This window comes from Penicillium chermesinum (assembly GCF_028974085.1).
Source record: "Penicillium chermesinum strain IBT 19713 chromosome Unknown utg000002l:1.0-5270490.0:1.0-5274688.0, whole genome shotgun sequence".
NCBI lineage: Eukaryota > Fungi > Ascomycota > Eurotiomycetes > Eurotiales > Aspergillaceae > Penicillium > Penicillium chermesinum.
The window spans coordinates 4,481,661-4,506,134 of NW_026695312.1; the positions used below are offsets into that span (position 1 = coordinate 4,481,661).

At 51.0% G+C, this 24,474-nt stretch overlaps 12 protein-coding genes across 12 annotated transcripts; 6 read left to right on the forward strand and 6 right to left on the reverse strand.

Annotated features, from left to right (window-relative positions):
• Positions 1-351: 351 nt before the first annotated feature.
• N7468_002551 (actin-related protein 2) lies at positions 352-1,883 on the forward strand (the record flags this gene model as incomplete). The annotated part of the gene is made up of 6 exons (XM_058471848.1): positions 352-370; positions 434-480; positions 541-747; positions 803-1,594; positions 1,659-1,736; positions 1,797-1,883. 6 exons carry the CDS (start codon positions 352-354, stop codon positions 1,881-1,883), a joined length of 1,230 nt encoding a protein of 409 aa, XP_058334989.1.
• A 543-nt stretch (positions 1,884-2,426) lies between these two features.
• Positions 2,427-3,360, reverse strand: N7468_002552 (uncharacterized protein; the record flags this gene model as incomplete). Its single annotated transcript, XM_058471849.1, has 3 exons — positions 2,427-2,857; positions 2,911-3,090; positions 3,135-3,360. The coding sequence occupies 3 exons, from the start codon at positions 3,358-3,360 to the stop codon at positions 2,427-2,429; spliced, it is 837 nt and encodes a 278-aa protein (XP_058334990.1).
• Positions 3,361-3,859: 499 nt separating this feature from the next.
• Positions 3,860-5,110, forward strand: N7468_002553 (serine/threonine-protein phosphatase 2A activator; the record flags this gene model as incomplete). The annotated part of the gene is made up of 1 exon (XM_058471850.1): positions 3,860-5,110. The coding sequence occupies one exon, from the start codon at positions 3,860-3,862 to the stop codon at positions 5,108-5,110; it is 1,251 nt and encodes a 416-aa protein (XP_058334991.1).
• Positions 5,111-5,981: 871 nt separating this feature from the next.
• Positions 5,982-6,566, forward strand: N7468_002554 (DUF1754 domain-containing protein; the record flags this gene model as incomplete). The annotated part of the gene is made up of 3 exons (XM_058471851.1): positions 5,982-6,254; positions 6,389-6,486; positions 6,545-6,566. The coding sequence occupies 3 exons, from the start codon at positions 5,982-5,984 to the stop codon at positions 6,564-6,566; spliced, it is 393 nt and encodes a 130-aa protein (XP_058334992.1).
• A 661-nt stretch (positions 6,567-7,227) lies between these two features.
• N7468_002555 (AN1-type zinc finger protein TMC1) lies at positions 7,228-7,446 on the reverse strand (the record flags this gene model as incomplete). The annotated part of the gene is made up of 1 exon (XM_058471852.1): positions 7,228-7,446. The coding sequence occupies one exon, from the start codon at positions 7,444-7,446 to the stop codon at positions 7,228-7,230; it is 219 nt and encodes a 72-aa protein (XP_058334993.1).
• A 3,278-nt stretch (positions 7,447-10,724) lies between these two features.
• Positions 10,725-12,049, forward strand: N7468_002556 (uncharacterized protein; the record flags this gene model as incomplete). The annotated part of the gene is made up of 5 exons (XM_058471853.1): positions 10,725-10,912; positions 10,976-11,292; positions 11,347-11,559; positions 11,609-11,727; positions 11,777-12,049. The coding sequence occupies 5 exons, from the start codon at positions 10,725-10,727 to the stop codon at positions 12,047-12,049; spliced, it is 1,110 nt and encodes a 369-aa protein (XP_058334994.1).
• Positions 12,050-12,557: 508 nt separating this feature from the next.
• Positions 12,558-14,633, reverse strand: N7468_002557 (fungal specific transcription factor domain-containing protein; the record flags this gene model as incomplete). Its single annotated transcript, XM_058471854.1, has 1 exon — positions 12,558-14,633. One exon carries the CDS (start codon positions 14,631-14,633, stop codon positions 12,558-12,560), a length of 2,076 nt encoding a protein of 691 aa, XP_058334995.1.
• Positions 14,634-15,635: 1,002 nt separating this feature from the next.
• Positions 15,636-16,085, reverse strand: N7468_002558 (aspartate/glutamate racemase family protein; the record flags this gene model as incomplete). Its single annotated transcript, XM_058471855.1, has 1 exon — positions 15,636-16,085. The coding sequence occupies one exon, from the start codon at positions 16,083-16,085 to the stop codon at positions 15,636-15,638; it is 450 nt and encodes a 149-aa protein (XP_058334996.1).
• Positions 16,086-17,713: 1,628 nt separating this feature from the next.
• Positions 17,714-18,698, reverse strand: N7468_002559 (uncharacterized protein; the record flags this gene model as incomplete). Its single annotated transcript, XM_058471856.1, has 2 exons — positions 17,714-18,586; positions 18,663-18,698. 2 exons carry the CDS (start codon positions 18,696-18,698, stop codon positions 17,714-17,716), a joined length of 909 nt encoding a protein of 302 aa, XP_058334997.1.
• A 357-nt stretch (positions 18,699-19,055) lies between these two features.
• On the forward strand, positions 19,056-19,966 carry N7468_002560 (dihydrodipicolinate synthase family protein; the record flags this gene model as incomplete). The annotated part of the gene is given in 3 exon segments (XM_058471857.1): positions 19,056-19,417; positions 19,448-19,787; positions 19,805-19,966. The coding sequence occupies 3 exon segments, from the start codon at positions 19,056-19,058 to the stop codon at positions 19,964-19,966; spliced, it is 864 nt and encodes a 287-aa protein (XP_058334998.1).
• A 1,024-nt stretch (positions 19,967-20,990) lies between these two features.
• Positions 20,991-22,073, reverse strand: N7468_002561 (uncharacterized protein; the record flags this gene model as incomplete). Its single annotated transcript, XM_058471858.1, has 3 exons — positions 20,991-21,269; positions 21,301-21,347; positions 21,407-22,073. 3 exons carry the CDS (start codon positions 22,071-22,073, stop codon positions 20,991-20,993), a joined length of 993 nt encoding a protein of 330 aa, XP_058334999.1.
• A 755-nt stretch (positions 22,074-22,828) lies between these two features.
• On the forward strand, positions 22,829-24,400 carry N7468_002562 (uncharacterized protein; the record flags this gene model as incomplete). Its single annotated transcript, XM_058471859.1, has 2 exons — positions 22,829-23,238; positions 23,299-24,400. 2 exons carry the CDS (start codon positions 22,829-22,831, stop codon positions 24,398-24,400), a joined length of 1,512 nt encoding a protein of 503 aa, XP_058335000.1.
• Positions 24,401-24,474: the final 74 nt, after the last annotated feature.

Genomic DNA, 24,474 nt, shown 5'->3' on the forward strand with positions numbered 1-24,474 from the left:
GAACATGTTTGGATTATCAAGGACTTCGCACACCAGCTGAGCGCAGAGACGAATCATCTTATCTCCCGCAATTGGGCCCAGCCCAGTCTACTTCTTGCTGGCCGTAACTGCGGAGTGGCTGATGCAGTTACAGGTCTGTAATGACGTGGCCGCGTCGCCCCAATGCGGGGAAAATGCCGGTATGGTATGGTCACGTAAATAACGGGACGACGATGATGGCGGAGCGAGTTGATGCACCTCAACTCACCATCAACCTCCCCCACCTCTACACCTCCAATTCCTCTATTGACCCCCCATCCTTCCTTCACACCCCTAATCTCCTGTCATTCTCTTTCCTTTCCTTCCTCCAACATGGCGGAGATGCCCATTGGTAATTGCGAAGCTTCCCCAGGGATGTTTATCCCCAGCTCCTCCAAGCTAACTTAGTCTGCAGTCCTCGACGGAGGAACCGGTTTCCTCAAAGTCGGCTATGCCGCCCAGGTTAGTCGCACGATTTCGTCTCATACTTCCAGGCCTCGCTGACTCGACTCGCACCATCAGAACTTCCCAGAGCACCAGTTCCCCTCGATAGTGGGGCGCCCTATTCTGCGAACGGAGGAGCAGCAAACTGGCGACATTGTGGTCAAGGATATCATGTGCGGAGATGAGGCCGCAGCTGCACGATCAATGCTTCAGATTAGCTACCCTGTATGTCATCCTCCGACGAGAGTGTACCCTCGCCCATTCGAACCCCCGCCCGCCATCTCGGTAGGCAGCAAGGCGACATGGTTGTTAACATGCAGGACTCCTCGGCCTATATCAGATGGAAAATGGTATCGTCAAGAAATGGGATGACATGCAACATCTATGGAACTACACTTTCTACGACAAGTTGAAGATCGACCCTACCGGCCGCAAGATCCTCCTCACCGAGCCGCCGATGAACCCGCTTAAGAACCGCGAACAGATGGCCGAAGTTATGCTGGAGGGCTACAATTTCGGAGGTGTCTACGTGGCGATCCAGGCAGTGCTGGCACTGTATGCCCAGGGTCTGAGCAGTGGTGTGGTTGCAGACTCGGGTGACGGTGTCACCCACATTATCCCAGTCTACGAGTCCACGGTGCTGAACCACCATATTAAGCGACTTGATGTTGCAGGCCGCGATGTCACCCGGAATCTCATCGCTCTTCTCCTCCGCCGTGGTTATGCGCTGAACCGAACCGCCGACTTCGAAACCGTGCGCCAGATCAAGGAGAAGCTCTGCTATGTCTCTTACGACCTTGAGCTTGACCGACAGCTTTCTGAAGATACCACCGTTCTTGTCGAGTCCTACACACTTCCCGATGGTCGTGTGATCCGCGTCGGCAGCGAGCGCTTTGAGGCGGCCGAGTGTCTATTCCAGCCTCATTTGGTCGACGTAGACCAACCCGGCATGGCGGAGCTTCTCTTCAATACAATCCAAGGCACCGACGTCGATATTCGCTCCAGCTTATACAAGGCAATTGTGCTCAGCGGTGGTAGCAGCATGTACCCAGGCTTGCCCTCGCGTTTGGAGAAGGAACTGAAGCAGCTGTGGTTGACCCGTGTTCTGGGCGGAAACCCAGAGCGTTTGAACGTATGTCTGGATGGCTTATAGACCAATCGGGGCTAGCAACTGACTATTTTTCTCTTTATTACAGAAATTCAAGGTCCGCATTGAGGACCCGCCGCGACGAAGGCACATGGTGTTCCTGGGTGGCGCTGTGCTCGCTAACCTGGTAAGTTTGTTACTCGCCATAAGTTGAGACTCCATTTCAGATACTAAGAGTCCATACCAGATCGCCGATAAGGATGACATGTGGGTGTCTAAGCAGGAGTGGCAGGAACAGGGACCCCGCGCCCTGGCAAAACTCGGTCCACGATAAACTATTGTATTTACGCGGTTATCCCTTTTGGCCCTGACGTTTCTTTTTCTTATGCTTCACCCTCTTACGCATCGTCCACAAGCCATGTCCCGCTTCTCCCGTTCTCACTTTCTATGTCTGGCGGTCTAACTTGTCGATATCCTTCCCATCCATCTTGTTTCGTGTCTCACTACCTTCTCCATATCGTGTCTAGAATAGTTCGATGCAGGTGGGCCTGGGTCCTTGACATAAAAGAAAGAAACTCTTCAACGATTGCTTTTATTGGGTTTCCGAACCTAGCCATCAAATCCGTACGAGTCCGTATCGACTTCTTATGACCTGACACATACCTGGCATTTCGATGCGCTCCGAACGACATCCTAGTAGATTTCCCAGCGATATGAATCATCTTAGTTCGGTCACATATATAGAAACAATCATAGTTGTGATTGAGAAAAATCAACAGAAACCCCGAAAAATAAGAATAAAAAGTGAACAATGCAGAGCCCTAAGTCATCTTCCGAAATGGGGTAAGCGGAAAGGATATCAAAAGAAAAAGACACGCTATGTCTCATATGCCCTAGGTGCTACGGCAAGTATCACCACCAAAGCCGCCACAATAAGAGACCCAGCAATAAATGCAGTCAGAGCGACACTTCCTCTGCTTGCGGGGAACTTGCCTCGGACAATCCAGTACTGGCTCTCGAAGTACCGATGGAAGCCAACGAACAAAATGAGAATGGAAACCCCGATGAATGTCGAGCCGAGCGGCTTTCCGATACTACGGAGCCGAGAATTGTCAACAGATGATGCGGCTAACGTGTCGAGCATGGAAGGGGAGTAGAAAGGTGGGCGGAGAAGAGGGTCAGCTGCGTGAGTGCTCGAGTTGGCATGTGTGGATGCTGTGGCGGTGTTCAGGCGGAAGAGTTGGGTAACGGCTATGCCGATGGAAGCGAAAGCAAGGGATGTACGCATCCATGCTAGAAAGGTTCGTTCTGAGAACATGTCAGTAATGAACTCTCTAGATTCATCTAGAGAGCATATTTACCTAGAGCGAGATGGTCACGTGCGACACTGCCCTTATTCTCTAGCTCCAGGGCGCCGAAACGATCGATGAATTTGCCGAACTTCGACCTTTTACGGCCTGGTGTTTCAGCTCTAGGCTCAGTCTCCGCCCCATTTGTTTGGAACGGCTCTTCCTGGGTATCTTTGGGCTGGCCAGGGGCCGCTGAAGATGTGCTTTGCTCTGTGCCTTGGTAATTTCGCGCTGACCTGATACCCCGGTTGATGGGGGAACCTCATTTGGCGGATGGGACGGCTGCTGAGTTCGAGATTGACGGGACGAAAAGCTCGAGTGGGACCTGCTGTTGCTTATCGACGATGACAGGCCTGACTCTGCACGGGTAGGCGACGTGGAGGACGAAGAAGCCGCGCGACTGGCTTCGCTGTGGTTCAGGGCACCTGTCGGAGTCGACGACGATGGCTCAGGTATGTTCATAATGGCGTGATTGAGCCCTGTTGGTCACTTGATGGGCCTGGCCAACCAGGCTAATGAACAAGGCGGGCGTTTATGCGGCGCAGGTGCCCCAGGATAGAAGAGACAAGATGCTGTTGTGCTGAATGGTTCCCCACCTGGGCCGACGAGGATGGTTAATTCCACAACCTGAGAATGGTTGCACAGATCTCGCTTCCTGTACAAACTGCTCTCGGTCGGTACGATTCGTCAATGCTCGAGCCTCATCATGTGGGCAGCCGGTATGTTCAACGTGATATTGCGAAGATCGGGTCGATCATTGTTTTTCCGGGGAACATCACCTGGACTCCACCGCGCTAGTCCGAATGGCGTCATCTCTGGATTATTTTAGCAGGCGGTGGGTCCTTTTCTGCCAAGGCGGTCTGTTTGCGTCAAGTGTGTACATAATCCATCCATCTAACTATCATTAAGTTCGAGAGGTCAAGGAAAAGAGTTAGTTTCTTCTCCTCTACCACAACCAAAAATGACTTCAGCTCTACCACCTCAGCCCGCCAAGGTAGACCTGTCCAAGAAACTCTCAGAGTTGCGGTCAAGCAACCGGCGATCTCAGACCGCTTCGTCTAAAGACCCAACCCCAATCACCCCTCCTCTCCCTTCGCCGCCAGACCTGTCCGCCCACACGTACACGCGCCCTACCCGCCGCATCCTCTCTGCGAAGGATCATGAATTATCCCTCTCCTCTCCCACCTATAAGCTAGTGCTAGCATTCATTTTCCGCCTGTCCGACTCTGTCCGGGGGCTTTCCCTCGTCGACCTGCGCAACAAACCCACCTCCGATGCCGTCCCCAAGGTCACGAAGTTGGTGGGTCAACTTAATACCCTCGTCGAGAAACACCCAGCACTTGATCAGGGTGGGTCACGATTTGGCAACCCTGCATTCCGAACGCTCTTCGACGACGTCGCCACTCAAAGTGCAGCCTGGCACCGAGACATTTTGGGTGTCACGGACTCCGCTGCGGTCGACGAGGTATCCACTTATTTGATCCATTCGCTCGGTTCAAGGGACCGGTTGGATTATGGATCAGGACACGAATTGAACTTTATGATGTGGCTCCTGTCACTTTACCAGCTGGGTCTCCTTCCAGCTGCAGACTTCCCGGCCATGGTCTCCACCGTGTACATCAAGTACCTGCATCTCATGCGGGAAATCCAGTCTACATATTACTTGGAACCCGCTGGGTCGCACGGTGTCTGGGGTCTGGACGACTATCACTTCCTTCCTTTCTTGTTCGGTGCAAGCCAACTAGTGAACCATCCTTACATTACGCCTCTGGGAATTCATAACACGGCACTGCTGGATGAGGAAGGAGACAAGTACCTGTACCTCGACCAGGTGCGATGGGTGGATAGTGTAAAGACCGTCAAGGGTCTGCGCTGGCACAGCCCGATGCTGGATGACATTTCGGGGGCGAAGAGCTGGCTCAAGGTAGAGAGCGGGATGAAGAAAATGTTTGTCAAAGAAGTTCTAGGCAAGCTACCCATTATGCAGCATTTCCTGTTTGGGAGCCTGTTACCTGCTGCTGAGGGGATGGGTGAGCTCTCTGAGGAAAGCGAGGATGTGGATGGCCACGACCATGATCACCCCCATGGACACGCACACACCGATTACTTTGGCGACTGCTGCGGGATCAAAGTACCGAGCACCGTGGCTGCAGGTGCAGAGATGCGCAAGCGCATGGGTGGGTCGGGGCTACGCCCAATCCCGTTCGATTAAGTGGCAAGCCAGCATGGAAAAAATCGCAAAAAGGCGACTCTGCGTAACGTATAATATAACGAAGCTATTGAATGATTCATCTGCGCTAGAAAGGATGACCGTAATACGAGACCAAAGTCTGTATCAGAACCCTGAATCTCATTTTCCAGAGTCCCGATTGTAGTGTCCCCATGACCAGCTATGGTTGCAAAATTAGGCGACCAAAAGAAAAGAAAGAAATAGAAAAAAGAAGAAGGGAAAAAAGCAAAAGAAAAAAAAAAACAAAAAACAAAAAAAGCAGAACAAGCAATGTACCTATGTTACGCTCATATTTGGTCCGCATGGAAAACTTTTCACTCCCATTGTCACCTCACCTGCACGTGTCTCGAGTAGAACCATTTACCAGCCGCCACCGCATCTCGCAGAAGGTGATTGACGGCCCAATCGCCTCCCTCCCCGGCCCAAAACATCAAGACCATGAATTCTCCTTGTCTCGGGAGCAAAAGCCATGCAAACGGGGTCCCCAAAAATCAGACGGGGCATACCAACGCAGCTACCCTGCGTCCCGAAACTACGGGAAGGCAGAGCCCCATAGCACGGTAGCATCATCATTCAATAGGATATTTATACACTGTTTGTTCTCTTAAATCCAAGTACGGTAAGGTAATATAAGCAGAACATTAAGGAACAGGGTACTATAGAAGCTGTCGGTGTCTTCCAAGCATAATAATTTACTGCCGGTCTTGAAAACGGGGCGGGCATAGGCGTAATCCGACCAATAGAAACACCAGAATCCATGATTGACATTTAAATGTACCCGAAACACTCCCCTCGTTCTACTCCGCACCGTCTTCAACTCTCCCCCCACCCTCATTTGCTCTCCGCACCCACCATGCCGGACGAGTACTTCTCAATGGGCGGGAAGCTCAAATTCAAGGGCGACAAGGCCGCCGACGCCCGTGTTGACAAGAAAAAGAAGAAGAAGGCCAAGAAAGAGAAGGCCAAGACCGAGGGCGAGGCAGAGGCCCACGACGCCACCGAAGCCAACGCGTCCAGCGAAGCTGGCGCGTCCACCGAGCAGCCGACTGACGAGACTGGCCAGAGTGCTTCGGGCTATAAGAAGACGGCGGCCGAACAGCATTTCGACGAAATGCGTAAGAAGCGGGTATGTTATCACGTCTAGCGCGCTCCCGGTCCCTTGATGTGTCGTGTGTTGTATTTTCCGTTTTTCCTGGGTTACTGCGTTTCTTTCCTGCTCTATTGGATCTATCAACCTTTTGCTAAACCCAGATGCTCTAGTTACACGAGCGGGTGAAGCGCGAGGGCTTCAAAACCCACAAGCAGCGTGTGGAGGAGCTGAACAAGTATCTCAGCCGACTCAGCGAGCATCACGATATGTAGGTAGCCTGCGATTTTCCTGCCCGAGGCCATCGCCGCTAACATCTTTCCCTCCAGGCCAAAGATTGGACCGGGTTAAAGCATCCATACCGACCGGGCCTACCATATCCCCCATTCGCGCCCCTTCTTTCGCACACCTCTCGCATTGCCTTAATCCTTACGTCTTATCCTCCAACCATATCCTGTACCTCATATTCTTTACTTCCTACCCATGTACAATACCAAGATGAAGCCCATTCTGGCATATCCGTTTAATTCCAATCGATCGGCTAGCGTGGTCGAAAAGGCCATGGAAGTCCATGGCATTTGATCTCTATGAAGCGGACCGGGGATTATCAAATCCCAGACAAGATTAAAACGACGCGATGATAAATGCAAAACCAGATAAAAAAGCCCCCCCCTAGCAGCCCGAGTCGGCGAAACCAGAAATAATGGATGGGAGAAAAAAAATAAGAGAGAAGAACGCCATGTCGATGAAACCCCATCCCCCATAGGAATAGAAAAAGGGGGAAATATAAAAGCGGACCGAAAATCAAACAAGAAGTCCACACGGCCACACGGCCAGTCAGGCCGTAGCCACGACAAAAGCCATCGCAAAGACCCCGTGGCAAGAGGAAACAGATAATGAAGTCAACACCACGCTAAAGATTCAACCGGCTGAATTGAAATAACAGGAATCAAAGTGGGATCCCTGTCTGAACGTCGATCGAGGATCCCCCAGAGCCGCCGCTCTCGGCAGCTCATACCCCCTTGACGACCACCGTCCGCTCGCTGTTCAACTTGTCCGCATTGCGGGCGTGGGATTCCTTCTTGCAGTCCTCCAGCCCGGAGCAGGAGTGGGCTTCCAGCATCCGGTGCTTGGAGCAGAAATGGCCGCGGCAGAAGCTGCAGTCTCCAACGATTCGCTGGGCAGCCTCCTTGCACTCCTTGAAGTTGCACCTAGGCTTCCGGGGGGCCATGATTGGAGTGTGTGTAGGTTTGTGGAAGGAGGCGACGAGCGGGAGAGGATGGTAGAAGATGCCAGGAGACGGAAGGATGGAAGGTGTGCAAGGTTGAAAGGTTGGAAGATTAAGGGACTTTGGCGTTGTCCACGGGAACCTTGAAAGTGAGGCGGAGTCAAGGGATCAAGGCGTCGGCCTAAGCGCGGGTTGCTGAATCACTGGTGTGACCGAGGCAGCTGATACGGAGGGTTGGAGATAAGCGGCGAATAGCGCGGCTGAGGGCGTGACCAAGTTGACCAAGTCGCTTTCCAAGCCAAAATTGGTGACCCGACGAGATAGGAGGATCGGTGAGTCACAAGTGGACTAGAGCGATAGTGCGAAAGAAATTAGTTGCTCGGGCGAGGGTGATAGGAGCGATGAAGGGAGATAGGCCAGGAACTGATGATGGAAAAGAAGTAGATAAATAAGGGGCAAGAAGGGAAGCAGGGATTCAGGAAGGGAGGGAAGGAACCGGAACAGAGCCACAGTATATATAGTCTGAATAATAAAGCCGGAACGCACGGGTGAAAGGCAGAACCAAAGGTCAAACGTTCATGGCTGAGTCAGTTGAGGCGTGAAGTGACGGAATGAGCATGGAGGCGGGTCCCAGAAGGTTCGAAGATGCGAAATAATACGGATACGCGGCCCACCCTTTAGCCTTCTTAGCCCTCCTTACTAGTGCATCCTCTCCCTAGTAGTACCACTTTCCCCCCTTTTAGCGCCAACGTGGCGCCTCTCTGTTCCCCCGGGGCTGTCGGGTCCTTATGTTGCCAACCTAAGCCATGTCCCAAGGTTTCAAGGCTCTCCTGGCCCTAATCTACTCCATTTCATTGACCCAAGGTACCCCTGCCGGACTGCGTGATCGGTTCCACCTCCTTTTTTTATGCCGCCTGCACCTTTCAGCACGCGGATGGTTGCCCTAAATCAGATCCAATGATCGGAATGTGTCCGTGCGAATCAGTGTATTAGTACGGAGTATCCGTCTAGATTTCCCCCTAGGCTGGTTGAAGTGGTTGGGAGGTTGGGATTGGTCTCGGGGATCCAAGTGCCAACTGTTCAACCCCGAGGGGTGAGCCCGATACCGCCGAATACTGGGTTCAGTCACATTAGACGCCATCCATGGATATATGAATAATTCAATCGTACCTCGTAACACGCCGAAATCTGACCCAGAGAATGCTGTGGGAGATCAGCTACCCGGACTGGCCCCAAGGTTTAATTCCAACGCCACCAGTGGCAATTGGCGGCTCGTCCGAATAACTCGGACAGGCCCGAGAATCGGCCTGCAAGGCGAAACCGCACGCATCTCCAGGGGCTAATGCAGTGTCTGCTTCGAGTTAATGCCTCTCATAAATATGTGCTGGATATGCAGGCGGCTTCTTTTTTGGGGCGGTGACTAAGACTCGTCCACGTAACCTAGTTATCTATGTATGGATTATTATGGATGACCCTCAAACGCTCCCACGCTCCCTCCCGCTCGAATCTGGCCCTGCTGGCCCCTTCGTATCTGGCTCCTCCGCTTGCCTCACTTCTAGGGGGGCGTGGTGACATTTCACGCCGTCATTGCAGATCTCAGTCTAGCGGAGCCGCCAATTGCGTCATGTGGGCTTCATTGCGGTGAAAGATCTTTAGGCTAGTATCCATCACTGTCCTCCGTACACCGAATTCTCATAGTGGGAAATATTCTAGGCTTAAGGAGCCACAGTCATCATCGATGTCAAGTCCCACTTGCTGCATGTGCCGGTCATTACGGTTCTCTCGAGTTTAACATAGAAATTCCCGAGCCCACATCAAGAGCCCGCGATCAGACGTGAATAGCATCAGCTCTCACTCACCCGTGTGACGTGTTGGCGAGCAGTCGACAAAAGACTGGTTGCAGGTGGCCATAATGCTGCTCATTATGAACTCCGTCTGATTGAACCCGTCCTCTCTAACCGGAATCATGGTTGGTCTGGAGGGCCATCTCGTCCGCCTTGTCCTCGCGGACCACGTCGGTCGAGGCAGTGTAATAGGTACTGATAACGGAGACTACCTAGCTGACGATAGATGACTCTCCGAGGGATGTAAACTCGATCTTCTGCAGATATAAGTCAAGCAAGAAACAACTCAAGCAGCTTTATAACATGCTCTAACTCAATTTTGCAGCTATATTCTCGATTTATTTCTCATAGGTCGGTTGGCATAAGTGCAAATTCCGTGAGAGGCTTCGATGACTCAAGCAGTGCATGCAGGTAGCTAGATAAAGGTCGACATTTGCATTCCACCCTAAGTCAAGTGCAACACGCGTCTCATCAACTTCGAGATAATACAAATATTCATGATCCGAAAGAGCCTAGAGCATGGCGAACCAATGACCAAACCAAAGAGTTCATGTCCACCTGACTCAACGAGTCCTGATTACCTCCTGCTGGACCCCAGCTCTGCAGTGTCTGCTTGTTACCCAGCCTAGAATGAATGCAATCCCCAGTCCCTGATATCCGTCTAACGGTAGACGTGCTGTGTCTTCACGAAGTCGCCAGCATGGAACTCCACAGTGACATGCTCTTCAGGATCACCGCTGTGACTGCTAGTATGGAAATTGCATCTTGGATATTATAGCAGAATGAAAGTTCATCACAGGGGAGGGGGCCTAACGTCACGACAGCCTTGTCATATATTCTCCCATCTTTCCCCAAAAGGTTGTCCTGGTGATGCTTCCTCACAATCCGTTCGATCTCAGTCTTTGTTTCTGGGTGCGTGGAGTACATGGTGGGTGGCTTGAACTCAACAGGTAATACCATAACGAAATGGAAGATTTGAGGGATCTCCGAAGGTGAAGTAAGAGGAATAAGTGACAGAGCGTAGTCTTTGTTTTCTGCGAAGTTGGCTGAGGGAACTTCTTAAATATGTACATTGCTTGTATTGCCATTAAGAGCTTTTTTTAAACCCGAGACAACTGAATTTACGAAACGATTTGATCGGCGCTTAGAGAAACGGCCACGTCTCTTAAAAGTATTAAGCGCTTCAATTGGCATTTTGATTGGGAGATAATTTCGGAACAAAATGACTAACATTTCATCGCTCATTCATGGAGTCAATTGGGTAAAGAAGCGACTCTTTAATCAAATCCAATTTCGTTCGGCGTGAATTATCAACGGTCCCCGGTCGGCCACCATGGCTGACTCATGAAAATCACCTGACCGTAACCACCCAGACCTGGCCTGCCATCGCTTTCACTCTCACTCTCGAGATGCAGAGATACGGAGAGTCAGCGTCGAATGGATTATCCAAAGAAAGGAATGCGTCGATTCGAACGGATTCATGATGTTGTTGAACCAGTTGAAGAATACCGCGTTGGAGGCTATCATCCGGTTCACCTCGACGACACTTTTCACCAAAGGTATCAGGTCGTCGGGAAATGGGCATTTGGCCAATTCTCTACAGTATGGCTTGCAAAGGACACAAGGTGCGTCCTTTGCAGTCTTCTATAAAACCTTATAGCAGTCAAACTCATGCCTTTCCCCTCCAGGCATCAAAGATATGTGACCCTAAAGATCCTCAAAGCCGATGCCTCAGAGGGTAGTCAAGAGCTTTCTGTTCTCATCCATCTATCGAAAACGCGTATCGATTGCCCGGGACGAGATAATGTCCTGCAATTATTGGACCATTTCGAACACAGGGGCCCCAATGGCTTGCACCTTTGTCTCGTTTTTCCGGTTATGATGTCTGACGGTCAAGAAATGACGGTTCGAGAAAGGCCACGCCATCCGAAATATGTTCGTGAGGTCTCAAAACAAATCCTGCGGGGGTTAAATTACCTTCACGATCAGGGCTTAATCCATGGAGGTATGTATCTCCGGCAACCAAGAGACTTGATTCAGTAACACTCAAACTGTGCAGACCTCCAACCGGCAAACATATTGTTCACTGTGAGCCCTGACTCACCAAGCGAAATACTTACAAAGCCTGAGCTCAGTTATGTCAAATGGCTCCCTGGCGTCGAAGTTGATAACAGTGCTCCACGGTATCTGGTGTGTTCCCAACGTCCCCGCGGGATGCTAGACGACGCGATGTTCTCTTCACTAATAGTCAAGATTGGCGACTTGGGAGGAGGTATGTGCTTCCTTGCTATTCAAGTCCATGGATCTAATGGTGGTAATAGCTATATGGAGCCTGCAGGACAACGCCTGTCCCGTAACGCCAGCCGCTTTGAGAGCACCTGAACTACTTCTCCATCGTCCGTGGAATCAAAAGGTGGATATATGGGCCTTGGGTTGTCTGGTAAGTCTTTCGTCCCCGCTGCATATCATTGCTTAATCTTCGAGTGCAGATATTTCAACTTGCTACGAACGAAACCCTCTTCCCGGCTGGGTGTTTCGGGTACAGTAAGGCCGAAATGGATGACAATCTGCTATCTCTCATGCACGATTTCTTCAATGGTGGCCTGCCAGGCTTCATTGTGCGTATCCGCGAGAAAGTTCCGCCTGAATTTGGTCAAAAAGAGTCGGAAAGCCTTGCAGGCTTCCTTTGGGAAATGCTACAGGAACGTGCGGAGGATCGAAAATCGACCACTGAGCTTCTTAACCATTCGTTCATCCTCTAGCGAGGCGTGTGATATCTATTTCGTTGAGGTCTGGATCACAATTAACACAATCTCAAGATCTATCATTTCTTACTCAGATGGATTGAGCCATTGTCGACTCCGACTCGAATTCCATACTTATCGGTACCAAAAGCTTATAATCCAGTCTTTCCAGCTTCTCTGAAGCCACTTACTCGGAATGGTTCCCCTCTAACATACCTAGAGGCCTTGTAACATACAGTGAGCATTTTGTCTGTGCTACTGACTGATCTTTAACCTGCCCTACTGGAGCAAGCAGAGGACAGATATCACCTTGTGCCAGTATCTTCCATTCCATATAACGCTTTTCAGCTATGTTGGATACTTATGGATACAGTAAGAGCTGGGGGGGTATGCACGAGGGAGGACTTGGGGATCATGTGCCTCTACACCTGCTTCCATGTTTTCACACCAGATTCCATTTAACGTCGCACCCATTCAAGTTCATCAGGCACCGGCAGACTGGCGTAGGACCACCTGCTATTGCACTCTAGGCGGAAATATCCGAGTCAATGTCGTTTTCAAGCCGGTTTGCATAAATCTGCAGCGAGTCACAGAAAACATGCATCATCTCAAAGACGTGATCCCCCTTTAATATCTTCGAAAGCAGCCGCACCAACACCGCCCCCATACGCCGCAACTGCTGGGCCCCAAACTCGCCTCCCAGTCCCCCCGGCTGGGCCAGATCCGCCTCCCGGAGCACGCTCAAAATAATCCGCAGCAACCGCCGCGTGTCTCGATGTAAATCGGTCGGATTCAGCGCTAGCGTCTCCAGCCACTTACAGAGGAAGAGGGCACATTCAAGGTTGCAGAGCGAGTGGATGGTGCTCCAGGTCAGGGTCTGCGTTCTCGCTACGTACTCCACGCCGAGTCGGACGGGGATGGAGAGGGCGTGGATGGATTGCAGGATGGCATGGTAGATCTGCGGGGTCTGCATGGCCTGAGGCGAGAGCGCCGCGCCGGGGCCGGGTCGGGAGCCGGTCGGCAAGGAGTGCTGGGTGGGTCGGGGTGCGTTGCAGAACGAAGATGCGATCGCGTCGGGGTCTGCGGTTCCCAGGTTGCGGTGAGGCCCGAGGTTGAAGTGTAACCGGATGCATGCGATGCGGAAGATCGCGGTTGCATTGAAGCCGAGGGGCCCTTTCGGGGATGCGGGTGTGATTGACGGATCTGAGCTGGTTTCCCAGCCCTTTTGCCATCGCCGGAGCGCTGTGTGGAATCGAGTCAGGAGTTCGTGTGGGAGGGCCATGGGATGTCCTTCTGATGAGCCCGGAAGGCAACACGAGGATTCCCATGCAAGATAGATCTGCTGGAAGATGCCGTGGATGAGGATGAGGTACCCAAACGACGATAGACTGGAGTAGATACGATGGTTCGGCTGGTGACGAAACAGCTGGGAGTACACCTCGCCAAAGGTCACGGACTTGGCCCATTTGGAACGGAGCGATTTCCAGTCTGCTGCACATGTGGCCGACCAGAGTTCTTCGGGCCATGGGAGAAGAATAGATGTTATCTCGCTATTCAATATTTTGGGAGGCATGTTGTAAAGAATTGTCTGCACATTGCATATCATGTATGCGATGTATTTCGTGCGCCTCTGTCCCTCTTGCTGAATCCAGGCAAGCCATGAACCGTCATCGGAATGCCGGTCATGTAACAGGAGACCGCTATCTTGAAGATATAGAGACATTTGCCCCGCCATTCCCAAAGTATCGTGGAGCAGATCATGATTTCCCCATGTTCCCAAGGTGGTGAGGATGATCTGCGCTTGCAAGACTTCGAAATGGGTTTTCTCAGTACGATCTATCGTATCAAGTTGCGATCCTGGGGTATACAGAGAATTCGACGTGGAGTGCAAGTTGATATGGTCGTTGATCAGTGCCCGAGAAGCTTTGTAAAACTTCACAGCCCGTGCTTGCTCGAAGCGATATTGAGCCCCCATTGCCATTATTGCAAGAACCAATGCGGGTGTCAGATGGGCAACCGTCACAGTTGGTAGATGGAGGAATGGCAAATGGCCATGGCTTCCAGTGAAGTATCCTTCTATATATCTACAGAACACATATTTTGAAGGGAAGCTAAATGATTCCGGAAGAATATGGCGAACATGCTCTATCTTCCCCAGGGTTAGTTGGTAATCCTCTTTGCTGATCCGCCAGGGGATATGAGGCTCGGAGGGAATACTCTCGCTAGTATGCAACACGTTATCGGTATCTTGAGAGTCTTCATTGTGTTGTAACGGTGGTAGTTGGAAGTTAGACAGCGATGCATCGTCGTCAGAGAGCGGGCTATCCAGTCTCACGTTGCCAAGAGTATCGCCGGTCATAGGGGCAGTGAGCTCCGAATTGATAGACTCCGGGATGTCTAATTCCGGTAGAGTGATAAGTTCGTTGGGAAGTCCCCGTCCAAACCCCTCGAGCGGGAAAGTGTCCAAGCTGCCCCATAATATATTGAGGTCATGCAGATTATCATCGACAACATCTCGAGAGACGCCTTGTTGCAGGAAAGACGTAGAAGTTCCCTGAGGGGTCTGGGCCTGGTTGAAAGGACCCGCTTGAAAGCTCGACATAGCTTGGACCTGAACATCTAAGAGGTCTTGCGATGGCCTTCGTGAAATGTGAGAGCTGCCTTTCACGACGGAATACACTTCCGAAACATCGTTTTGAGGCAGCTGTGGTTCCCCATCATTCCCAGCAGGGTCATGTCGGGTTGGGTCATCTTTGATCTTTAAATGACGAGATAAGAGGTCCCTATTAATGCTTAGTTTCGCGAAAACAAGGTGCACTTTGACGGTTGAATGAGTGCATGTACCGTCTAGTAAAGCTCTTCCCACAACGGCAACTGAATGGCTTCTCTCTAGTATCTGTTCGAATATTAGTCGCCAGCAATAACCTCCGATATACAGTCGTAACCCACGAGTCCGTTCATGACGAACCAAGTGTTCCCTTCGTGCAAATCGCCGCCGACAGAACTTGCAAGGCGGAACATCTACTCGTGGCCGCATTATTCAACTTGGAAAGTGAAAGCCCGCGGCCGTGCACTTACATCTTTCTGACCTGGCGATGCTTATCAGCGGAGCTTGACTTGGGGACGCTTGAACAACCACTTACGTAATCGGATGGAATCAGCCCTGGAGGGCTCCAGGGCTCGGGGCTTTGGGTTGACCATTCCAAGGTTGTTTTACGGAGGCGGATTATTGAAGACCAATGCCAAGGTCAAAGGATCAGACTTGAGCTGCCATCATAGGATCTGCCAGGTTGCTCATTGAGAGCATCCCGGGGCACTATCAATACGGAAATTAACTCATCGCCTACTATCACAGAGGCCAATCTATAGAGGGAAACGTCCGTCAATAGAGGCGACTGAACTTCGATATGTAGATCTCTAGCCCAGCATAGGGGAATCAGAAAGAGGGCGAGAAGAATTAACGACACGCCTTCGTATACCGTCACTCATGTTACTGAAGGCTGGCCTTCCCACGACAAAAAGATATCTGGTTCCATGATATTAGGGAAGATCAATATACTTTTCATCAATATTCATTGTCACTTGGCAGCTAGTAGTCTCGCTCTCAAAGCCAATCTTGACCCCGTTTCTCCCGATCTGTGGCCGGATCTCTGTACACGCCATTTTTGGCAGTCTGAAGGTTCTCTCTAACAATGCCAACAAGGAACTGAATTCCTAGTCCTACTCCGTCCAGCACTCTCGCCCCCGTTCCTTCCACGGCCTTCTCGCACACAGAGCGCATCTCCGCCATTCCGGCGCAGCCGAGAAGCACACAGTCAGCTCCTTGCCTATGAACCAGCTGGTGGATCTTCTGCGTCATGACCCCGTGGACTTCATCCTTAGGCTTTGAGTCAAGCTCTAATACGCCGAGCTTAGCAGCCTCGCAGCCTGCAAAATATTCCGAGAACCCATACAAAGATACGGTTCGCGCGTGGATCAGTGCTGATCGCTCAGAGGTACAAATGATCCCCATATTGTCACCCAGCATCCGGGCCGCGTACATTGCTGCTTCCATGATTCCCTAGTACGGGTTGCTCAAAGCCTTCCTTCAGGGCTTCAATTAAAGGATGGGCACGGAAACAGGCCACGAGGAAAGCATCATACTTTCCCGCGATCGGTGTTATGGATCTGATACATGCCTCAGTTGACAATATGGCATCCGTTTGGGATTCGATTGCCAATGGTGCTGGATATGGAGCAGTGAAGCCGTGAACAACAACATCCGATGGTAAGCTCGGTGCGATCGCTGTTAAGCAGTCCCTCGTCATGTATTCACTTGAATTGGGGTTGATTAGAAGGACGTCGATGGGTTGGGGTCTTGCCGTGCCAGAAACACTAGGAAATATCACCGAAGACATATTGGCCATTGCGAGAAAATGAATGTACGCAAAAATTAGGATAACTATAGAGTGGATCTGTCCCTCGTTTTTGCTTAGAAGACGAGCGAGATGGCCGATGACCAAAATTTCTTTGGCGTGCTTATCGATCCTGGCAGGCTTCCTGGTCGGAATTTCTGTCTCGCCGTACGCACAGAACTCCGCTTGAAAGCATCGCAACTGTTATCAGGCCAGCCTGAACGGAGGATAATCGTTATCGAACGCCAAGCGAAATTGGGGGTTTTACCCCAAACCCCGAAATTTTCCGGGAATAATTGGACCTGATAAGGAGTGCAGTTGCATCAGATACCAGTAAGATAGCGCCTCCTAGGAGGCCCACAGGAATTAGCTCCTAATATCCAATGAAGCTAGGCTGCGATAGATGGCCGCTTTCCAGAGTTCAGTCCTCTTCTATGATTTCACAAGTTGGCATCTCAAACTAGCATCCATATACCAATAAACAAAAATGATAAAGCAGAACTGAAAGCTATGCGTAGAACAAGTAAGTTACTCATAGGAACGAACACATGCTGACCAAACTTCCCCGCGCTACCGATATTCTCCTAGTACTACTACCATAGCGACATGAATATTAACTTGATTGAAGATGCGTGTGAAAGCGACAGCTGAATTCATTGGGATAATTCTATTTATCATGGAGCTTTCGGAAGCCATAAATCTCGCTCTCCTTCTGTCATTCCTGCCGGCAGCTGTCCAAGCTTCCCAACCAGAACTTTTCCATTCTCTCTTCAGAAAGTTGCCGAACCCCTTGGCACCCACAACAGATCTTTCATCTGCATTCCATACAATCTCGCCCCGCAGGATAGTATACCGAGGCCAGTTTCTGACACGCATTCCTTCAAATGGTGTGTAATCTACGCCGTGGTGGAGATTGGCTTGCAGAATGTCTCTTCCACCTTGATCCTGAGGATGCCAAATCACAAGATCTGCGTCAAATCCAGGCATGATTGAACCTTTATTTTTCAAGCCGTATAGCCTTGCTGGGTTTCCAGACGTCAACTGAACAAATCGAGCAAGGCCGAGCTTGGCCTGCTCTTTAGGAAGACAGCCTTCGGATTCACTAAAAAGGAGGGAGAGTCTGGTTTCAATCCCCGGGATCCCCTTCGGGATTTTGCTAAACTTCGGGATGCCATTGATTATTCCAGCCTTCTTTCCCTGTGGGTGGTCATATTTTGATGGAGCGTGGTCCGAGGAGAATACAGTGAATGTGTCATTCCGGATTCCGCGCCATAAGGCCTCTAGATCCTCAGGGTGATGACGAAGTGGAGGCGAGCAAACCCCCCTTGGCTCCGTGGAAATGATCATGCTCCTCATTTGCCAGTCTGTCCGAAAGTAAGAATAGATAATGAGGACAGGTCTCTGCATGGATAGGGAGGAGCCTGGTCTGGGCATCTCTAATGTGTTTCATAGCACCATCCGAAGATACATGGACCAGCAATACTGGAGCATCAACCAGCTCTGCAATTCGGATAGCCCGATAAGAAGCCTCATCCTCTGCGATCTTTGGCCCCGAAATTGCGTGAAAAAATGGGGCTGTGTTTGCGTTCCTTTCAAGGCCTTGAATCAGGAAGTTGATCATATCCCCGTTCTCGGCGTGAATCATGGTGGTCAGTCCCAATGACCGGCATGCCAATAAAGTTTCAAGCAGCTGCTTATCCGATAACTGGTACAAGTCATAGGTCATGTACAGCTTGACGCTCGTGATTCCTTCTTCCTTTGCGATCACCGGTAGTTCTTGGTTGAGAATCGTCTCGGTGGGATTGGTGAGGATAAAATGGAATCCATAGTCGCAGTAGCTTTGATTCCGGGACTTGCCATGATACTCCTCAAGAACAGGGAACAGAGTCGTCATTTCTTTTGTCTGAGAAACAAAGGCAAGCACGGTCGTGGTGCCCCCAGCAACAGCGCTACGAGTCCCTGTCTCCCAGGTGTCGCCCGTCGGCGCATTTCTCTGCGCAAGATGAACATGCGAGTCGACACCTCCAGGTGTAATGTATGCCCCTTGGGCATCGATGATCTTTGTTTCGGGATTCTCTGGAAGATCATATCCTATAAGGGAGATCTTTTCTTTAGAGATTCCGATGTCTTGCCCAGCCGGAAGCACGCCACTCTCTGTGACCTGGAGAGGATCAGCAAAACATCCTATACGATAGGCATCCAGGTGATACGAAGCCGATATCAGTGCAGATGCTTACCATGAGTCCATTCTTGACTATAGTATCCAGCCCCATGGTGGTACTTGGTGATCAAGGGAAAGTGGACAAGTTTGTAATGGCGCTAATTGCTCTTCAAGTACCTCAGGCTGTCTAAAATCATGTAGATTCATTGCTTCACTAGCGCTATCTAAAACTATCGAACAGAAGACCACTCTTATCGGAGTATGGTCGCCTTATCTTCCTCGTCTTAGAGTTACGACCCCAACTTCTCGGAGCCAATGCCGATAGATACCCCTCCTGCCCCGCATTACTTCCAGCTAATCAAGACTCCCTCATATCTCCGTATGGAAAGCTTCGTATCTATACCAGGGACACCCAGATACTGGGTCATTATCTATGATAAGACCAGTGCCGCGTTCGCCTATCACCGCCATGGCATCTACCATTTCCGCCCCTGAACCCGGGGCGTATGTCCCAGCTATCATTTTCTTTGGTCCGGAGACCGACACATTACCAACAGAGCAAGCCAAATACTACGCATACCTCGCCAACTCGGGCCTCAATGGCCTTGTAATTCTAGGTACAAATGCCGAGACATTCGTTTTGTGGCGGGAAGAGCGAGCTTCGCTCGTGAAGCTTGCGCGTGATTCCGTTCCAAAAGAATGCCCTGCCGTTGCTGGAAGCAGCGGCCATTCAACATCGCAGGCCCTAAAATTCGTTACAGATACTCTGGTGCTGACTATGCTCTGGTCTTGCCTGCTGCGTATCTCGGCAAACAGGCCACGCCTGCTGTGGTAAAGAAATTCTTTTCTACTGTGGCCAAGGCATGGCCTTTGCCAACCATTCTGTACAACTTCCGGCGTGACGGATGGTCTAGACCTTGACGTTGATACTGTCAGTGAGCTGGCCAAAGCTTATCCAGATATCGTTGGTACCAAGTTGACCTGCGGCTCAATTGCCAAGGCCACTTGTCTAGCCGCAAGTTTCCCTCTTGAGCGATTTGCTGCCTTTGGGGGCCAGTCGGAACTTTCTCCTTGGAGGGTTAGCTTCTGGCACTGCTGGGTGTATCGGCATCTTTGGAAATGCATTCCCCAAATCCGTCGGTACGGTCTACCGGCTCTTGAAGGAAAGGAAGATGGGAAGAGGCTCTCAAGCTCCAACGAAGTGTGTCGCTTACTGAGAATGCTGCCAAGGGTGGGATTGCTGCAGCGAAGTATGCTGCTAGCCAGTATATTGCCAAGGCAGCTGGCATTGAGGGTGACTTGGAAGCACTCCTGCGACCACGCCACCCTCATGAAGAGCCAGATCCGGCATACAAGTCAAGGAACAAAAACTCTGAATAAGATTGAGAAGAGCCTAGAGAGGAACCCTTGTTTTATAATTTCAGACACGGCGCATTTCAAAGTGAGCGCCATATCGACTTCAGTTCGATTAGTCTTCCCCATCACGGCACTATGTCAGTGACTTAGGTATGGAGAACAGGTGTTCCAACGTATACGCTGCAGTAGCAAGTTTTTGTGGGCAATTGGTTGGCCCCTAGCAGGTTTGTTGGCCCCTGCAGATCCACAAAGGTGCACGTGCCTTTACTGGGATGTTTGTTGCAATTTATTGACAGCCCTTACCGCTAACGATCACGTGCCAGAGCAGCGCCCTCGGGTATAAAAGTCTTCATCCTGCCCGCCCCTTCCTCTTCTTTTTCTTTCTTCTTCATACTTACCTTGTTTGGGTGGCCGCGATCAAGAAGGCGGCTCACCACAGATTGGGCCCTGCATTGCACATCGCGGCGGACCAATCTGTTCAGCGGCCTTCGGGTCTCTGACAGGCGTATTCTTTGGCACCCTCCACATTGTGGACCTTTCTTTTCATCATGCCTTGGGTCAACGACTTGAGTATGGAGAAGAGAATTGTGTAGAAACAAGCAGTAACCCTGGGAACTATCACATGTTTGTAATTAAATAGGCTTGTCGCGTCGCGGCGCGTTTGTGCTAGTTATTGTGCTTTGCAGCCTCCCGAATCACGGTTCTCACTGGTCGTGTGATGTCTGTCACGTCCACGGCGGGTCTGCTCATCAGCTGTGGGTTGACTGTGACTGGTATACCACGTGTTCCCTTGCACTGTCAAGGCCCTCTATCCGATCATTTAGGCTGCACATACCACGCCAGTCTAATTTCAACCCTCCGGTACTTCATACATCGTTCACTAGGATTCTTAGTATCGGCGTCTTCCGTCGACAAGGATCCATGCCAGTGGAAGCCTTTCTTCGAAAAATCCTGACTTGATATCTCTCCCAACTAGATTTATTCAAAAGTCAGACTCCTAGTATACAGTACACTCCGTCACTCCACCCGCTCAAGAATCAGGACCTCACTATAGCAGTTCCGGCTCAACAACCCCGGTCTGTTGCAGGATCTTATGGTAGTGCTCTGTTCGCCGATGCTTCTCAAAGGCGAAGACCGTATTCTTCGGTCGATGACAATCTGCGAGGTCGATGGTGGCAACAACCAGCTCATCTTCCTTGGTGGTGGCCTCTTTAATGATGTGACCTAGTGGGTGGACAATCATCGTCCCTCCCACAAGCGGATGGCCATCCTCCGCGCCCGTCTTGGCTACATTGATACTGAAGCATGCATTCATATAACTGTTGCCCTTGACACGAAAGCTTGTGATGCAGCATGACCATGGCCTCGGCTTCTTCGTCACTCATGTCCAGCTTGTGGCCACTTGCTGTGGAGGGGAATGCAGTAGTGTTATATCCACAGCAAAGGATCTCCGCTCCTGGAGACCATACACGCGCCAGGCCTCGGCCCATCGTCGGTCGTTACAAATCAGCATCCCGACAATCGGATCTCCTCTCCCAGCGGTCTCAGCGGGGCTACGGCGCGCATCTGACTTCTTCAATGCCCCTTCAACCAGCCCGGGCGCTCGGAATGCGGGAAAGCCAAGGTCGCCTGGGCGAAAATAACGTTTCTCCAGTTGCTGGAACGCACCAGGTTCAGTGTGCGGCTCCACGGTTCCTGGCAGATGGACTTTGCGGTACTTTCCGACCACTCGGTCTGCCTGTGCCGAGTAATAGACACAGGAATTGTAGTCGATGTGTGACCCGTCTTGTTGGGGGCTTCTTTCGGCGTATCCCACATAGACATCGATACCAAGAGACCGGGCATAATCGAAGAGAGGCTTTACAGAAGGAGACTGTTCAATACCACCTTTTTTGGGATCTTCCACGTCAAAGTACTGATCTAACTCTTTCTCCTCTAGCAGATACCGGGGGAAGAACGTAGTGAAAGCAAGCTCTGGGAAGACTGCGAGCTTGGCTCCCTGCTCGGCGGATTGGTCTAGCAGCGACAACATACGCTGTAAGACGTCATCTCGGGAATCTGCGAGATGGATAGGCCCAAGTTGGCAGGCCGCGACTGTGACAGGTCGTGGCGAAGGTTTGCTGGAACTCATTGTAGATATGATCGTATGACAGTGATGGGAGTCTTCGAATCGCAAGGAAAGGATCAGCCCATTATTTCTACTAGTATCGCGGGGTATTTTGTACGCTGCAACCGACGTCCATCGGGCATTACCAGATGAATGGCAAATCAAACGTATGGTAATATACTCTTGGGGTCGGAACCCCTCATTCTGGTCCAAGTCCCTTATCGGGCATGGGTTTCTACCCCAAGATTCTGTATTGTTTCTGGTAATTGGCTCCGCTTATCTGCACCCTTATCTGACCACCCCAATTCCAGTATCGCTGTGATGGTCTGAGAAGCCCTGAGGGGGGGGGCACATTCCGCGTATGGAGCAGGTGCAGACTGTGACCGGAGAGAAGAGAAACAAGAATTTAAGCATGGCGCGGTTATGGCTCGGACAAGCCAGCTTCGCTGCCTATGATCCGTTGGATCCTAGCGTTCTACGAAGACCGAATGAACCCCGAAAGCAGCAATAGAATTAGACTTGAGAGATGAGCCATATCTACAGCCACGATGATGTTCCTTTGGAGATACTTAAGCGCTGCTGGTCCCATTAATGGTTGATCAGGAATGCGGGGGAATAGGCAGCCAATAGCACTTGGTCTGGATATCAGTTATGTCTATTCTACGAAACAGCAAGACGAGTAGCTATAAGTGTCATGTACCTTTGCTAGAACATTTCTTCCTGAGAGATCTCTTGCGCTGCCTTGTGCCACCATATTATATACGTCCACCACATTCAAGATGGATGGGTATCTGAAGGGTAATATGCAGGACGAGGAGAAATCTATCAGGACGTCGATTGAGAATGGCGCCTCCTGTACGCAAGAGGACTCTGGTGGCCCAATTGGCATTCGTGAATATGCCATTACTCGATTCACATCTCTCAAGCCTCCTATGAATAGTGTGGCTAACCCATTCACTCTTCTTGCGATGCTCAACGCACAGCAATGGGCTTTCGTCGCTGTTTCTTTCCTCGCGTGGTCGTGGGACTCGTTTGACTATTTTACCGTCTCTCTTACGGTCTCCGATCTGGCAGAGACCTTCAATACATCGACTGCCAACATCACATGGGGTATAACCCTGGTTCTGATGCTCCGTTCAGTTGGATCAATCATATTCGGTATTGCCGGCGATCGATATGGAAGAAAATGGTATATGCCATAATGCACTGAGTTTTCTTGAGCTTTCTGACCATCACCCGTCTATTCTAGGCCTTTTATTCTCAACCTGTTCTTCTTCATAGTCCTAGAACTGGGCACAAGCTTCTGTCAAACATACCACCAATTCCTCGCCGTCCGCGCTCTATACGGCATTGCAATGGGCGGAATGTACGGCATCGCAGCCGTCACTGCCCTCGAAGACTGTCCCATAGAAGCCCGCGGCCTTGTCGCAGGGCTAATGCAGCAAGGCTATGCATTCGGCTACCTGCTCGCCACAGCATTCGCTCGCGCACTGGTCAACACCACCAGCCACGGATGGCGACCATACTTCTGGTTCGCCTCCTGTCCTCCCATCCTGATCATCGCTTTCCGCCTCAGTCTCCCCGAAACCCAGGCCTTCCGCGACCGGCAGGCCAGCCGGGAGAGCCAGGGGAATATAGCCGGCCAATTCATCTCGGAAGCAAAGGTTGCGCTCAAGCACCACTGGCTGGTCCTATTGTATCTCGTCCTGCTGACCTCGGGCCTCAACTTCGTATCGCATGGGTCGCAGGATCTATACCCGACCATGTTGACCAATGACCTCAAGTTTTCCGCGAACGCAGTCACCGTCACGCAGGTCGTGGCTAATCTGGGCGCGATGACCGGCGGCACGTTTGCCGGCTACTGCTCGCAGATCTTCGGTCGACGGTTCAGCATGATCATAATGTGTATGATTGGCGGGGCACTCATCTACCCGTACTCGTACACGCGCACCCATGCTGTGGCTGCCGTGGCGTTCTTTGAGCAGTTTTGTGTCCAGGGGGCGTGGAGTGTTATCCCGATCTATGTCATGGAGTTGTCGCCGGCTTCGTTCCAGACGTTCGTGGTTGGTTCTGCGTATCAATTTGGGAATCTTGCTTCGTCGGCTTCGTCGACTATTGAGGCGACTATTGGTGAGCGCTTCCCTTTGGCGCCGTTGGTGAAGGCCGATGGGACCACTGTGGCGCGGTATGATTATGGGCAGGTGATTTGTATCTTCACTGGGGCTGCGTATGCCTACAGTCTCGTGCTGCTCTTTCTTGGTCCGGAGAAGAAGGGGAGAAATACGAAGACGGATGAGAGGATTGATGTTGAGGAAGTTTTAGTTGAGAAATTCCGAGGTCGCTTGACCTAAGAAGCCCTCTGAGGCTTCGTAAAACTGGCCTCCCTTTCTCTAATTGGATCATGTACTTATACCCATGGTGATGA